General features: G+C 33.9%; 1 protein-coding gene across 1 annotated transcript in view; it reads right to left on the bottom strand.

Annotated features, from left to right (window-relative positions):
• Positions 1–18,031, bottom strand: part of LOC133181895 (uncharacterized) — a 34,051-nt gene that overhangs the window by 2,446 nt on the left and 13,574 nt on the right. The window contains exon 4 of the mRNA XM_061316545.1: positions 10,559–10,621. Within this exon, the coding sequence (XP_061172529.1) occupies positions 10,559–10,621 (63 nt within the window). The remainder of the gene's footprint in view (positions 1–10,558; positions 10,622–18,031) is intronic.

The following is an 18,031-nucleotide window of genomic DNA, read 5'->3' on the forward strand; positions in this document are numbered from 1 at the left end:
ATAACTTATGAAGCTACAGAGATTAAAACCCGAGAGGAATTAAATCTGTAACGTGACCACATCAGAGGACTCTGTTGAAGAGAGTACTACAGCACAGTACATGTCAACTTTGATGAAATAATGTACGCAAGGACAATCTTCGCATTGAATTCTGGAGATTTTATGATAAAATCCCTGCTGAGTTGAGTGCTCTTCAGTAGCACACAGGCGACTCACACCATTGGCATAACCTGACCCTGACAATGAGCTTTACAAAGAACCAATAAGACCTTGATTTGCTTTCTTTCTTTCTATATATATATATATATATATATATATATATATATATATATATATATATATATATATATATATATATATATATATATATTTATATATATATATATATATACACACACACACAACAGACTCACTGTGTGCCTCTGCCCAGATTATTAATGTGTTTTACAACAGCAGATGCAAGGAATAGCCGTGAGAGAATACTGTCACGAGCTGGCCTATTACATATAAATTAGCAGAAGGATCCAGCCACCTGATTTTGTATAACTGCCGCCGATGAACACTTGCTTCAAGTAAAAAAAAAAAATGAATGTACTTCTTAAGAATCAATCAATTTCAACCCTCTAATGTATGGTGCATAAAAATAAAATGGCAACTAGCCCTGTAGTAGGTTTATATCAGTTGCAAGTCTCAACATTTGCATTTTTGCAATCATTCTGCTTTTTTGATATCGTTTTGGATTTAAAAAAACGAATCACCTTTGTAGGATAAGGGGAAATCACCTGTATAGTTAGGGGGAAATCACAATTGATGCTATAATCAAATCTTGCTAAATAATCTTGATGCAGCGGTACATTACTGAACAGTTTAAAAAATTGCATGTTTCAAAAGTGTTTCCTTTCAATATTACGTGACAAGCAAAGCGTAATCATTAAACGTCTGAGGTGAGCATTAATGGGGATCGAATGCTGGAGTCGATCTGACCCCAATGCACCAACAGAACTGATGTTGGCTGTCGAAAGCCTTATGCAAAGCTCAATCTGTCCAACCTTTTAAAAATACGTGTTTAAATGATCACCTTGTTCTGTAATATAGGACTATCTTGTAGCTTACTACTGTAATGTATTATGTAGGACTACTTTGTAGCTCACTACTGTAATGTAGGACTACCTTGTAGCTTACTACAGTAATGAAGGACTACCTTAATTGTAGCTTACTACTGTAATGAAGGACTACCTTAATTGTAGCTTACTACTGTAATGTATTATGTAGGACTACCTTGTAGTTTACTACTGTAAAGTAGGACTACCGTGTAGCTTACTACTGTAATGAAGGACTACCTTGTAGCTTACTACTGTAATGAAGGACTACCTTGTAGCTTACTACAGTAATGAAGGACTACCTTAATTGTAGCTTACTACAGTAATGAAGGACTACCTTGTAGCTTACTACAGTAATGAAGGACTACCTTGTAGCTTACTACTGTAATGAAGGACTACTTTGTAGCTTACTACAGTAATGAAGGACTACCTTAATTGTAGCTTACTACAGTAATGAAGGACTACCTTAATTGTAGCTTACTACAGTAATGAAGGACTACTAGTACCTTAATTGTAGCTTACTACAGTAATGAAGGACTACCTTGTAGCTTACTACTTTAATGAAGGACTACTTTGTAGCTTACTACAGTAATGAAGGACTACCTTGTAACTTACAACTGTAATGTAGGAATACATTGCTGCTAACAACTGAAAATCTAACGGCTTGAAGGAATTGTGAACCAAAATAATCAATACATTTGATGCAGCATTTTTTTGTTGTTGAATGGTTTATGCCCTCTGTACAGCATGCTCACTGCTAAATACATTGAAACATTGTCATTCATGCACTGAAAAATTCTCCTCACCATCTCCTGACAAGTTATTGGAGTCTGGCTTCATTGTCAACTTGTGCCAGGCACGGTAGCCATTTAATCTCTTTATTTGACCGATAAATGGCCAGAAGAAACATGAATGATAAGAAGGTTGTAAAGTTCAGTGATATAAAAGGGTGAAAGAACTTCTACAAAATAGTTACCCATAATTTAAGCAACAACCGTTTACCGGAAATAAATCGAAGAACATAAAAGGCAAATTCATAATTTTATTCTGAATTTTTCCGAGTTGCTATCTATCATAAAAGCTATCTGGAAAAAACTTACACTTGAACCAACGTTAAGCATCTGCGACTCCATTTTTAACCATCCGGTCAACATGACTATATCACGAGCAAAGATGTACATTACACCTTGTGCATTTTAAAAGTTTCTATGACTTGTAATTATTGCCCATTTATGCATTTCAAGTGTTTACGGTTTGCTCCTTGGCGCCAATAGTTATTACAAAAAACACAAAAAGGGTTTTCCGGGACTGACAGGGAGTAATTTCTATATTCATTCCCTTATACTTTTAGGTTTAGTTTGAACATATTTTATTGCAATTAATATATTCAATGGGATTGGGCACAAATTCTAAACACTTAATTCACAATGTGTCCCCCAGTTTGCACTCACAACATAGAAATATATAATGCTAAATTATTGTCTATACACATTTTATATATAAGAACAACAATTGAATCTGCCAGAATGCTGAATATAAGAATGTACAACAGAAAAATGATATTCATTTTCAGCAATACTAACTACTGAGTGAAGTATCCCATTAAGTAAAGTATGAGTGTCAACAATATGAACTTTATTAAATCTCAAAAATTTATCGAAAAACTCTTCCCTAGCCTCAGTGTAATTTGTACATGAGAAAAATAACGATGCATGTCTTCTACCTTACCACAAGAGCATGATGGACTAGATACAATGTTATACCTATAAAGATCAACGGTTAGGCACAAAAGTGTCGAAGTCTAGTTTGCAGTATATTGTAGCGTCTTTTTCCAAAAATGAAATAAGGCGGAGCTACTGTTATTTTATGGAGAGGACTTATATAGGCAGCCTGTGACTGCTGCTGACCTTGTACTATAGAGAGGACTTATATAGGCAGTGCCTGCTGTCCAATCCTTTTGTGATTATTCATAATAAAATATTGTTTAAATGTACTGTTATTTTTTGTGTAATTTTACTTTGAAAAGTAGACAGTGAGCTCGAAAATCTGGTGTCTAACGATAAAGAATTCCACTAGTTAACTACGGTTCAATCTGTAGATATTGCATCTATATATACTTTTAAGATTGTTCTGGTAAATCTTTTTCACATCAATTTTTAGATGCTTTCTTCTATTTATTTATACAATATACCGATCTTTCTTTCTCTAACAACCAAGAAGGAACTGTAAGTTAATATAAAAAAAGGATTTCCTCCGTGTCTGTAATTAAAATGTGAAATCCATTTACTTTAGCTGTACAAGTACATTCCCTGACGTGATTTCGAAAACTTTTTTTCTTTGTTTGCATGTATCATCCATTTGTCGGTACCCTATCACTGTTTAATTAAGCTTATTTGGCAGATAAGGATAGTCATCATTTTGAAATGCCTGGAGAAAGCCTCCCCGTGGTCTGTCCAATTATTGACCATTTACAGAGAATGACCAACTCCGCGTTTGCCACTCCTTATAACTTAATCAGGGAAGCCAGATAAAACCTTCTTAACAGGTCTTGGTCATTGTACCGCAGCTGTCTGCAACATTCTGCTCGAACAGCGGAAACAAAATGAACATTGTAGAATCCAAACCAAATTAAGCTAGCATGTCGTCGGAATCACTATTGACATGGTGACAAAGCAGGGCATGATTTTCATCACTGCTCATCTCATTCTTAATGAACTAACAATCATTCAAATATTTTTTTTAAAAACAGATTCTTTAGTATAAAAGCTAAGTAGTTATCAGTTATAGTGCAGTAACAAAGAAAATTCCTACTAGCACATTTCTGTTGTGGGACACAATGACCTCTGACCGACTTAGAATTCTTCAACCTACTTGCAAAGTTATGCTGTCAATCTGAGAAGTGGCATGCTTAATCTTCTTGAATACACTCATTAAACTGTTTTACTGCTAATGGGATTGAAGAGAGCGCGCATTGCAAATCGTGCAGAGCACGCGCCTGCTTAGTAACGATTTAGCTGACTAGAACGAGATAGGAGTATCAATTTAACAAATTGATGTTAAAAAATGATAACTTTAGCTTTGCAGTACGTTTAAATTATTCGACTATGCCTTGCATTTGTAAAATTCGGCACATATATGATAAGCATTTCGGCAATTAGCCAAAAGGTTGAAGTGCCTAGCTCTAGATACCCTTGAATTGTTTGTGTATGTAATCATGAAAACAAAGAAATATATAATCCGAGGACAGAAAAAATATTTCCTACTTTCAAAATAAATAAATAAATAAATAAAATATAAAAACTTGGCAGGTAGTGATACACCGATTAATCGATTATCTAATCGAAATGACCCGATTTTAGTTAATCAAATAATATTTTTATAATTGATTAATCAAAATATTAGTTTAAAGCAAATTATTTCTGTGATTGCTAAGATTCATTCTTCTTTGAATGTAACTATTTAAATCCTAAGTAATAATTTAATGATACAAAATACAGTCAAAATTGCATTTTAGAAATCGCTCCAGAATTGTTTACCAATTTATTCTTCATTCAAAATTGAACAATTTTAATACTTGTAATCAATCGATTATTGATTGATTAAAGTGTGTCCGATTATATCGATAATCGATTATGGAAAAAAAAAATCCGATTGCCCATCACTATCAGCAGGCAATTTAAAGGTAAATGAGGAGAAAATCCTTTTGATAGAATAAAAATTTTCATATCAAATCATTGTAAAACCCAGTATTCTGTTATATCGTTGTATTGAGAGAATTGGCAGATATTTAACTGTAATAAATTTAGCACCCTTTTATCATGGGTTGCACTAATGGCGCCAAACACGTGAGGATCATTAATATACACGCTTCAATGGTTTTCCTAGGCTGTTTCCAGTTTCACTATAAGATAAAAAAAGTTTGATAAATATCCTTGCTAACTGTATTTACATAAAAAATCCACTTTTTTGCATAGAGTTATGATTGACTTATCAGGGAATGTTCAGAAAATTAAACATTTGAAACATTCATATTGATCGAGAAAAAAAGTCTGCCACCCCCGAAAAGCTTAGACTCGAAAGTGTACATGCGATACCTACATGTAATCAAAGTACTGAAAGTACTGAAAGCCGGGCTTTAATATGTTCGAGTGTATTGTCTAATCCTAAATTAGTAAATATTTGAAAATCTTTCTTTCTGATCATTGATATTTAACAGGTAGAGTTTGTATGATTATAATTAACAATAACCCATCTACCAATAAAATTTACGGTCCAGAACCCAACGTTAAGACCCCAGGATAGGACTTCGTGATATTTTTAATGAAAATACATTTATACCTTTCTAAACATTAAGCTCACAATGGTTATGCATGGTAACAGTGCACTTTGAGTGGTTTTGCTGATTCATACAGGCACATATATAGTATCGGAGGAGCTAGGGGTGTCACCATTTTTCAAACATAAACTTTTACAATGGACAATGTACATTGAAAGGTTGATTGACTCTTCGCAATCAAATTTAAATTGGAACTTTCAACTCACTCTTCGTAATATAAACCAGGTATTTGTCACGAGCGACGAACAGATTTACTAAAAGCAAAATGGATAGTCTAATTTTGATTAGATTGTACCCATCATTTTATTGTAGCATATTAAAAGTACGGTAATTTGGTAATGAATTAATGAAATTCGAAATGTGAAAGTAAGTTGTAGCCCACCCCTACTCCTTCTCCAACGGAATAGGATTTTCGGGTTTGGACAATTCTCCTTTTTTCTGATAATGATACTACATGCCTGTATTAATCAGAAAAGAAATATTCTTTATTTTTGGTCCTCTAGGAAACCAGCTGCACGAAAATTATAATTATCTAATCTTTATGACATGAATATGAGTCTAGTTCTAGTTCCAGGTTCGGCCATAATGGTCATTGCCTGAGAAAATCATGATGTATTCAGGTCTTTATGGCTCGTACATAGATGGCTCTTCATTCTGAACAGGAAGTTTTGAAGCAAAGACTAACCAACTTTTTCTGAAAAATTATAATGTGTTGTACTTAGATAAAGACTAATGAACATTTTTATATGTTGTTTTCTTTTAATTATATATTAACATAAACGATTTTTATTTCCCAGCACCCTTGAGAGCTTGCGTGTGTTTTAAGACCATTTTTTTTGGAATGCGCGCACACGCTCAATATACTGTAAAGCGCTTTGGGAGCACATGCGAGATGAATCCAAGGTGACATACCATTGACTTTTCACTAAAAATTTGATATGAATTTGTAAGCATAAAAATTTTCGACGCTAAATTGATTGTTAAATGGGTATAAATAATTTTTATATTATACATAAACATATTCACATGAAATTTCTATCTTAAAGTTTACGTTTTTATTTATTTATATTCCATGCTTCACAGAATATAAATCTTTATCCCAGTCATTTAAATTAATACTATTAAATTAAAATATTAACCAAATGGAATCGCATTGTTTATTTCATATTATGAAAGAAAACAAATAGTTTTGAACTTCATTTACATCACCTTTACACAAGATCTTAGTCGCCCGCGTGGCGCAGTGGTAAGAGCGTCTGCTCTAGAGTCGCGAAGTAAGGAGTTAATCCTTACGTCGCGGGTTCGAATCCCACTGTGGGACGTGGAGACCGGTACTTCCGTTGAGACCGTATAAACCAAGGGCCCGTGTCGCAATAGGTGCTTGCACGAAAAAGATCCCTCACTGCTCAACGGCCGTAAGTGCCGAGTATAGGACAAAATTTGGAACTCTCCACCGGCAAGTGGTAGTGTCTCCATATGAATGAGTGAGGGACGTTAAACAACATACAAACAAACAAACACAAGATCTTAACCATCATAAGGATTTCTGTTCGAAATTATTTATTAGAAAGGAGAAAGTTAATTTAATTGCATTCAGGGTTATCGAAGTAATACCGTATTTTCAAACCCTTTTCTTTAAACGCATTCAAATTTTAACTTTTTTATTTGAGTAGTAATATATTGAAAACATTTCAGCATTACCAGTATTACAACTGTAAGATTAATCTTCGTGAATATTTACATACATACATCATTAGGCTAAAAAAAAAATTGTTTGTTTCCGGTTATACCCGACTGACCTCCTACACATTTTTTTTCAGAAAATTACGAGTATCCGTAACTGTCTCTTTGTTTTACGAATTCGTAATGGCGGCGCACTTGTTTGCTGCAAGTAGTCGGTGTTCGCTGTTATTTTATGCCGTTAATATAATCATAAAATCATCATCTTTTTGCAATTATTTTGAAAGGAAAAATTTAATAAATTGTCTCCTGTTAAGCCGTTTTCACAAGATCAACCCTGAAAATATCAGCAGGAATTAACACGGTATCGTACCAAATTACATCTAATAAATGACCACCGATGTTTTTAAAATTTATTATTACATTAAATTTCTTGCCATTCAAGACACCTTAATGCTATACTGATCTTAAAAAAAATTACAGATATCACGACATTGTCAGTGGGCTTACTGTTTATACATGCATCACGGACGTAAATAAATATAGGTCAGACTAATTAAACTATAATATCAGTAAACGAACAAAAAATGTCATACAATTTTTTTTAATTCTACCAATAACATATGGCTAGTGAGGGGAATATATAAGTCATTTGTTTTATTTAATTTCACTAATTTAAACATTTAAGGTCACTAATTTTAACTTTTAAGAAAACAATTAATTTTTTACAAAAAATGTTTGTCTGTCAATTGCCAAACTTTTTTTAAAAAGAATGTTGAACCATATGGTTTGCTGATTTTTCTTTAGATAGATTTGAATTAGAATTTAATTTAAAAAAAAAATAAATTCATATTGGTTTAATAATTTATGTAATTCATAGTTAAAGAAATGCACATATTTTTAGAGATATTCTTAAAGTTTCAAACAAACACTACTTTTATCGCCGACTAGATACACCAGATACACCATGTACAATTGTCAGGCGACCTAATTCAGGCATAACGCACATTAATTAATTCTTTAAACTCCAATTTACTTATCTATTTATTTGCTGAAAGACAAAACAGAGAATATAACCACTCACATAACATCGACGAAAACGATATGAAATATAGGCAACCTGTCGAAAAGCCCGCGCTTATTGAAAATAGTTCGCTTACAATATGCATTCAGTAGCGTATGTGCACAAATTGTTATATCACGATAATAATAAAGTAAATATCTAATTCCTCTTTCAATTTAATTCTCAAACAAAAATATTGATCAATTAACAATTCCGTAGATTGAGATGTAAAAAAAATATTTGTTTAAGTATCGTCTTTCAATGTGACTATTTTGTTTATCGGAAGCGTCTGCTTTGACGCTGTTAGGCTTTTTGTTTACTTTTCTGAACATGTGCTATTTATAGTAAGGCAGTCGATCACGATGCCTACAGCCAGGACTTTGCTTTCAGCAAAGCCCGGCTAAAAAGTATCAACTGCGCATCTGCTAAGGCCCATATCGGTAAAAAGGTTTTAAATTTCATATAAATATACTGTATAAATAAAATTGTAATTTGTATTTGCTAGACCCATACGGGTGAAATATATGCATGTAAAAAATGAATACGAGAAAATATGTCGACATCTCTGAAATTTTTTTTGAGGGGTAAACTATTGTCTACAGATTATACTTATTTAAAACTATTTTAGATGAATAGATATATTTTTATTCGCACTGCACTCTGGTCGGGTTTAGACACCGTGTGAAACTGATTGAGTAATAAACCAAAGAGCTTCCACAACATCAGCGCAAAGACTTTAAAATACTTACAATAAATCAAACCGTTTTCCTCAGAAAAAAAAAAATAAGCAAAGCGCTGTTGATTATATTAATTAATTGCACGCGGTAGGATTGTCAAAATTCGGGGGTTTATGTCTGTTTCCAGCGGCTTGCTGTAATAACCTGAACGGCTGCCAGGAGAAAGCGTGGGAAACTGCTCGTGAACATCTACACAACATTACATTGGCACATTTCTCTTGCATGTTTTGGCAGTGTCGCTCCGATGCTATCAGCAGGCTGTTAATAAGTTCTTCTCATCATTTTCTTGGACTGTTACATCAATAGATAAAGCCATGCACGGACAATCAGACATAGGAATCGGCCTCATGGAGGCAGATACACGTAAAGATTTCCCTTATATACACATTATCTCCCTTTCTCAAACACGGGTCAGCAGTAAAACAACCTGCCGTATTTCCGTCAGGTATGCATACATTATATATATATATATATATATTTTATCTAGAAGGTGAGACTCGACATAAAAAAAAATTGAAAATAAAACATGACAATAGAAATGTTCTTTTTCTACAAATCTTTCACATTCTAAAATGTACATAAAAACAAGATAGGAAAATTCAAACCAACACCAGAAATGACAAAAATTCAAACCAATACCATAAATAAAGCGGTGGGTTTAGGAAAATTCAAACCAACACCAGAAATGATGGCGGTGGGTTTAGAAAAATTAAAACCAATATCATAAATAAAGGCGGTAGGTTTAAGAAAATTCAAACCAACACCATATATGATGGTGGTAGGTTTAGAAAAATTCAAACCAACACCATAAATGAAGGCGGTAGGTTTAGGAAAATTAAACCAATATCATAAATGAAGGTGGTAGGTTTAGGAAAAATTAACCAATAGATTACAAGTTTGTAAAATAACCATTAGATTACAAGTTTGTAAAATAACCAATAGACTACAAGTTTGTAAAATAACCAATAGACTACAAGTTTATACAGTATGATGTCCTTAACATCTATTCCTTTCTCCTTTTATTTGATATCGGCGTAAAGCCTTTACGGTGCCATTAACGAAAACAGCACTGGCCTAATAGTTGTACAGTGGGCTGGAAAGTGTCCATTTCCCGAGCAAGTGATTATTTTTACCTCAAACATCTTAAACCTGCTTCTTATCTACAAGGCTTGACAACAACTCAATTTAAAAAGAATATCTTAATTGTCTAAAAACATAATTATGAATGGTTCGGTTACAGCACGTGGCTGCGCTGTTTTGGCGAGTCTTTCACTCTTGGCACCGTTGCGGTTTCTCTTGGCCCCAAATGCTATCTACAACAACTGCTCGATGCTGATTGAAGGTTGATAAGGCGAGATTTTATCGGATTAAATTTATTAGGTAAAAGGTAAAATTCTGGGCAATCATCCCGATATCTCTCAAACACGTGTTCGAATATTCCACTCGGGGGATGATACGAAGTGTCTACATCTTTAATGTCTGAAAACTCAGACTACAAAACCACTTTTAATCAGTCGGGTCATAGTATTCACTTAAGAACATTCAAAAACCCCCTAAACCTAATAAAAAAAAAAGTATTGCACTCTACCAATGCTATTTTCTGTTGCAGATCCTTCAAGTGATAAGTTATTTTTACTCTTACCTTGATTTTAACAACTTTTGCTTTGCCAACACTGTGTACACATTGTTTTTTCACTGCATTTTTCTGGGGAGAAAAAGATAAAATGATTGATTACTTCAAGGGACTAAAACTAATATTCACATTACAATGACAATACTTAAAATATTCAGCATCTGCAAAACACACTGTAGTTATGAAAGGCGTAAATGAGTACCTTAATTCGACTCTGCTATGGTTAAGTGATTAAAGTACCAAAAATAAACCGTACAGGCAGTAAATTACAAACATTCACCAGTGAAAATCATAAGAAATTAAAATTTTTATAAATAAAAGTACTGTTTGACAAAGTGGGTTTCTCCCTGTAATTAGCAGACGCGCCGCAGTTAAATCATTCTACTTCGTTGTTTATAAATTTTCTATCAATTTTATTCCATGGCAACCATTATTCCAAGACACTAACGATAAAGAGGGCCTTATGTTTAAAATCTGCCATCAAAAGCCATGAAGAGAATGCAGATGGCGGTCTTGGCGTCTAATGGCACTATTAAAGGCTCTTCTGTCATCAAAAGACCTGCTGACTGAAATAAATACGAAATATTTATTTCTTAAAAGAAACAAAGCTTGACATTTCTTTCTACAAACGGGAGGTGAACGTTCAGGTAGTGAATGCATTGGACAGACATTACAACCAGGTTGGCCAACAACAATAGACATATTCACGTTTTTGTCGTGTATTCACTTCTTTTTCAAACAAATTAGACATGCACTTATCACGTTCATATCTCACACTTTGTATTCTGTCCTATACAGATGAATGCATTGAAGATGGAGGAATTTAAATCATTGATAAACTGGTGAGAGATCTTTTTGTTTTTGTTTCGTTACGTACTATTTTTGCGGCGTAATACAGTTGACGTTATGCAGCCTAGAGGAAGGGTATTACAAGTAGTTTTTCCTAAAGTTTTGCCGTCTTCCAGAAAAAAAACCTTTAACAGTAAACTGACACACACATATATGGCCGTATTGTTAGTATTCTTGGCTATGTATTCCTGCACTGACATCAGCCCAACCACAGAAAAAAAAAAGCGAGAGAGGGTGGGGGAGAGGGAGAACAATAAAACACAAATTGTAATACTTGTATGCAAAAAGTAAATAAATTAACAAAAAGAACTTACCTAACAACTATAAAAATATAGACACGCTTTTTTAGTAGTTGCTAAAAAAGATTTGAGTGTAAGTGTACAGTACTGTTATTTTTTCGTTGTTTTTCTCGATTTTTTTTTTTGAAAGATTGAAAAACTTTTAAAATTGGCAAGTCATAAGAAAATTAGATCTAGCGTTTTAACCAATGAAATAAATGAAAGTTTTCAATCATGCATTTCATATCATACATAAAAAACATAGTCCGAATTCTGTATAATACTTCAACTCTGAAATTCTGTCTTCCTTGGAAGACGGTAATAATCAAACATGTTATTATTTTCTAGGTTCGGGGACAGAAATCACACAAATCAATCACACATTATGAGAGAGTCAATTTCATACATTAGTGGAATGAGACAGACGTTATGACTTTTTCGTGTCTATTACCTGTAATTATTGAAAGGTGGGGGTTATCTTATTTTATTAATCAACCTATTGTTTTCATAGACTTGATTCCTAATCTCTCATACACATACATACTGAATACTATTGTACTGATACAAGAAAAAAAAAACCTGTTATCTCTATCCCTGTTTGTGTGTTTGGTAATTGAAAAGTAAGTTAGCAATACACTGCCGACCAGAATGCCACTCCGATAGTTCAGAGATGGGTCCTCTTCCAGTCCAGTCGCAGAATTGGATTCCTCCTTAAATGAGCAATCTCACTGAGAGCGCAGAATTTATATTCCATAAAACGTCCATTTATACCGAAGAAAACAACTATTTTGGACGATGTGGAATTCCCTTTATTCCAAGCCTGGAATATTTCATTTACACTCAATGGTTCAATCACCATTAAACAAGGGTCACGCCTCGAAACTCGCTCCGGGAACCTCAGTAGGCAAAAAATATGTTGCTTAGTTTGATTAACTTGTAAGCCTTTGCATTCCCTGTAGTTCTCAAATGACTTTTACTAGCAACTCCTTTCAACATAAAAATACATCATTATACATAGTTTATAGCGGTAAATCACAGTAGTTCGCGCGGAGTTTATTCATCTAGGGACCACTATTACATTTTTTAACCAACTGGGGAGAAGTTTTCTTTTTTGTTTCAGGATTTAGTACAATATATAGCTTTTATTGCTCTTGTTCTTATGAATGGTTCCGTTTCACAAGGATGAATAACAATTTTGTTTATTTAATAAGAAAAGGGTATAATATACAATATTTATCCCCCTGTTCCTACAGATCTCATTAATATTCAGCTTGCTTAGAGAATTGTCATGTTTACTGACTATCGGACAATACTCTACCACAAGGAAGTATAGTTACCTTGATACAGTTTTGTAGTGTCACGTCTCGACTTGTTAGAGAGAGTGGTTTATAAGCCCTGGTACAGTACATATTAAACAATAAATAATATCGCAATGGCACGTCTCTTGTCTGTAGAATATGACGGATGGTCAATAGAGTTAGGATTAACTAATGAAGAACCTAAAAAAAATATTTTTTTCGGAATCTTAAAAGTTGAATATCTTGAAAACGTGCGATTCTTCGCATGAATATAAAAAAAAATTACACGTTGATGAGAGATGGATTGACGCATTCTGTTCGTAATCATTTTTTAAACCAAATCTTTCTATTATTTGTTTTAGCGATTAATAACAAATAATAATAATAATATATAAAAATAAATAAATAATTAATAAACATTTTTTTTAAATAAAAATAATAAAATGAAATAAAATAAATAAATAAAAATAATAATGTAATTTCAATGTTACAAACAAATGTCTTGGTCACATGGGCAGGCCCGTAGAACGCGGGGGGGGGGGGGGGGGGGAGGCCCCCACTTTTTCTGAGTATACATGTATAGTATTTTTCTTTAGATGCTGTTTGCCCTCCCTTTTTTGATGTTGTAAGGTCAAGCACTGGTAAATTCAAGTATTTGGATGGTAAATTAGTTTTTATTATTTTTTTTTGCTTGTCAGATAATTTTGGAAGTTGCCCACCCCCTTTTTGAAACAGTTGCTACGTGCCTGCATCTGAGCGAATATTTCATTTAATCTCCTGAACATCCTTTCAAATGCCGAGTGTTTTAATGGATCGACTAACTGGTATAACCATTGGATAAACCCGTATTTCGCACGCGATAGTCCAGTGCATAGGGACTTAGAAAATCTTTATAGCAAAATCGGGTATATAGTATAATAGGAGAGAAGGGACCTAACGAGCCGCCATTAATTCCTCGGTGCCTCGCTTCAAACTCTAAAAACTCAGAGAGATCAGCTTCATTTTCACCTTCGATCAGCCTCAGAGTTCAATCGGGTCAGCCATATTTGATTCCGTAAGCAACTAGTAATATTATCCAATCGTCTTTCACCGTTTAAACTTTAGTCATTCAGTGCGGACTTCATTCAATATGGTTGACCCGATTGAACTCAGAGGCTAATCGAAGGTGAAAATGGAGCTGATCTCTCGAGACGGACGATCAACGGTCCCTCAAATATTTTGAGGATGACCAAAAGCAGTTATATTTTAAACGTTGCTCTAAGATAGAGTGCAACAGATGACAAGTGCGGAAAAATTAAGGTAATGCACGAAAATTGCATGGAAAAAATGGTGTAGGGTTAACGATGGCGACCCAATTCTCGGAAGTTCGAATATTTTTTTTCTAAGTTTTAATGAAGTAAGGTAAATGATCAATTTATGACAATAAAGGACAACATTCTGCCTTTCGACTGGCAAAACTTTTTCATGGTTTTTTTTTGGATAAAAATCGAAGTTTTTAGAGTTTGAAGCGAGGCACCGAGGAATTAATGGTGGCTCGTTAGGTCCCTTCTCCCCTATTATACTATATACCCGATTTTGCGAAGATTGTCTCAAGTCCCTGTGGTCCAGTGGTGCGTTTTCGCCTGCAGTTTCCACTGCAACGCACTTATACTTCATACTATATTATATCAACATGCTATTCTTAGCATGGTATTACAAAATCTCTGGTATAACATTTATGTATTTTGCTATAGTGATAAATATTAGCTTTCATTGAAACTACTACATTATCTGGATAAATAGGGGACATGACCCGGCTCAGTATCATTGCTGAAGCGCCTCGTCACCAACTTCTTTTTTTCCCCTTCATTTTCTGTATGTTGGAATTAATCATTAGCGTTGTCATTTACAACTCTTGGTTTCCGGGAAAAATTCCAGCTCTGGGACACACAGCACGACAAAGATCACACCTTCACGCCAGTTACAGCTAACTAATCTCTCGCGGGGTGACAGGCGAGATCCTACGAGACTTGCGAGGGTGACAGGCGGGATCTTACGAGACTTGCAAGGGCCAACCAAGAACTACCCGCTGAGTGACCTTCGGTCAACCTTTGTATATTACTTCTGAATGGACACATGAAGGCAGTGAAAAGCCATTCTGAAACTACAGTGTACAATTTTATATTATGTTATCACATGTAAATTGTACTTATCGATCTACTAAAGAGAGTAATTGCTTACATTATATAGAGAATAAGTTCCCACTGAAACAAATTTGCATTTCTTATGAATTGACACCTTTTAACGACAAATGATTTCTATTTACATAAAATCAATCATCTGCACTTTCACTCGCCAATATCAGTTCTGGTTATTCAAACTAGTGCCGTAGTAATTACCAAGAACGGAGTCAGTTCTTGAAGAAGCATTGTAATCTTGTGTCATTATGAATGAAATTAAAACCATTCATTCTTCATCTAGTGGTTTTACTGACATCAAATTATACTCTGCCAACCAGCCAAGATTGACGATTTATTGTACAGCAACTGTACGGACATTGCACATTAGGCAGGATTTTCCAACTCTGATATTCGATTTTTCTAGCCCTCTACATTCTTTTTTCTCCTCCACAATGTAGGCGTAAAAAAAGATCTACCAAATTTGGTTGAAGCATGCAAACCTAATTTGGTTTTCATACTTTTAAATAAAATGACATCCGGGTAATTGTAAGACGATAGAGGTTTGGATTTCAAACCAAGACCGCCGTCTGCATAGAAAATATTCCCTTAGTGAATGACAATCTCAATTAGATTGGCGATGTACGTCTGTGTAAGACGAGATCTAATCTAAAGGATGTGCTTCCCCTGTAAATCAGAGGATCCTTTATAATGTTTTATATACACTTGACAAATTCTCCTCACTCCTTCAAGCGATGTAGCATACTAAATATGGCATGGCTTCCATGTATAGCCTTTAAAGACTGAACCTAAATGAAACCTTCAGGCAATCGACCTAACATATGACTAACACATAACACTAATATATGTGTGTGTGTATATATATATATATATATATATATATATATATATATATATATATAAAGCTTTGATAAAAAAAGATTTTGAACGAAGTGTTATCTAAATGTTGATCATTCAAATGACATGATTTAACTTCATAAACAAAAACTGCAAAAAAAAAAAACATTACACCTGGAGAAGCAGTAAAAAAGGGGATTCTATACACCTCTAATCCTTAACATAAATAACTGATAAATATCAGGCTGTGTTTAAAATACTTATACTCAATAATTATAAATTGTATGCACGCCATTTTCAAATATAAAATCAAAAATAAAAGAAACACTGCATCTAAAGTCTTGGTCGGATATCTGAGGTAGTACCCTTCTAGTGACGTCTTTTACCGCGCAACTATTTTGTGACGAGTTCTGCAAGAATTTCACATAATTCGTCGTTCCCCCGTGGAGATCAAATATTTTTACACCTCTTAAAGGAAACATTGTCTATTGTTGAGCTGTTTGGACTCTTGGAATAGCCGCGGCGTACAAGAACAATGCTACAGAACCCAATCAATACCTAATTATACCGACTCTTGCTTTATTTAATGTAATCAAAGGAAGAGGCTTAAAAACAGATTAATAATGTTATGAAGAATTTCATGCTTTTGTGGGAAGTTAAACGTATCCAGCCCCATCATACAAAACTTCCTCGGATTGATATGCCATTATATCAACACTGATAAGAGAAAAAAAAATTGAATACATTTTTTCTCTTTCAAGCAACACAAGTTTTGCACACAGGATTTGTTTCTTTTATGTTCATTAATTAACCAAGGGACATAAATTACAAATTGTCTTCTTTCATAAGAGTTAATGATCCAGAAATTAAATTTATAAAAATGTTCATCATTAAAAAAAAAAAAAGAAAAAAAATCAGCAGAAAAAAGAGAACTATTCATGTGTATAAAAAAAAAGAATCGAGATTAGGTTTTACTTCTGATGGACATCTCTTTACCTGGTCGCGTGTTTCATTATTAGGAGTGCGATTGCGTCATTATTTATGCTGATTTTCATATTAGGCTGCGCAATTGATGTTACGTTGCTCTAAGCAAAGAACATCCAGTATTGCCTAATGTATCAATGATCATATACATGTACCATTCAGTTAAAACGGAAATTGTATATATTTTACGGCATTGATGTTTCTGTGTGTAATTTATAGCTTTTTGCAAACTCCTACTTATTTCTTAAGCTGTGAGTCTTTTACAAATGTTGGCATGTATTCTCGTAGCTACTGTTTCAAATGCAGTTCAAATACCTCAAAGAAATCAGGAACCATGCAGTAACATTTCTAAACATTATCAGTGTTTAGCCACTTCGCTCTGGGTTCATTATACCTATCTATAGCACTATATAGATGACCATCCAATGAGAAATACATTGACCATTAAGTTGATGGCACCTTGCCAGTGGCTGAATCAGCAGAAAGGCTACAATACCGGCCAATTGCCTTCTACGTAATCCTGTAAAATATTTATTAGAGCCATAATCAAGCCAATCTAGATGAACTGCTCAGGTGTTTCTCTTATGTTGTCAGACTTGTATCCGATTTCACCGCAATTTTGCAAAGACCATGTTTACAGCCCATTACAACAACTTGCTTTCTGAGAAGTGTATTTTTATATTTCAAAGGCACTTCTTTTTTTTCAGTAATGCGATAAGCACTTAAGGGTAATAAAGTATTTTTACCACATGGAAATTTGGTCGTAAAACGAAAATGTTTAAAAAGTTACCCTGAGTTCTTGGAATCTTTTCGTCCATGACTCTGAAAACCTCTGTATTTATTAAGAACTTTGAAAAGAAGGTGTGCAACTTTTTAAAGTTATTCGTATTCATAGTTGCATGTATATACATAACAATCTCCGAACACAGAAGTAAAAAAATCCAGTCGTGCAGGTTTTAGATCCCTGTATTATAATAAAGTATCACGCATCCAGTCTTCATAACATTAAAAATTAATTTAAAAAAAACATCAGTAAAAGATACATAATTATTTCCTTGG

Source organism: Saccostrea echinata, unplaced genomic scaffold (genome assembly GCF_033153115.1).
Source record: "Saccostrea echinata isolate AGI-Se365-2 ecotype Australia unplaced genomic scaffold, CSIRO_AGI_Sech_v1 ptg000009l, whole genome shotgun sequence".
NCBI lineage: Eukaryota > Metazoa > Mollusca > Bivalvia > Ostreida > Ostreidae > Saccostrea > Saccostrea echinata.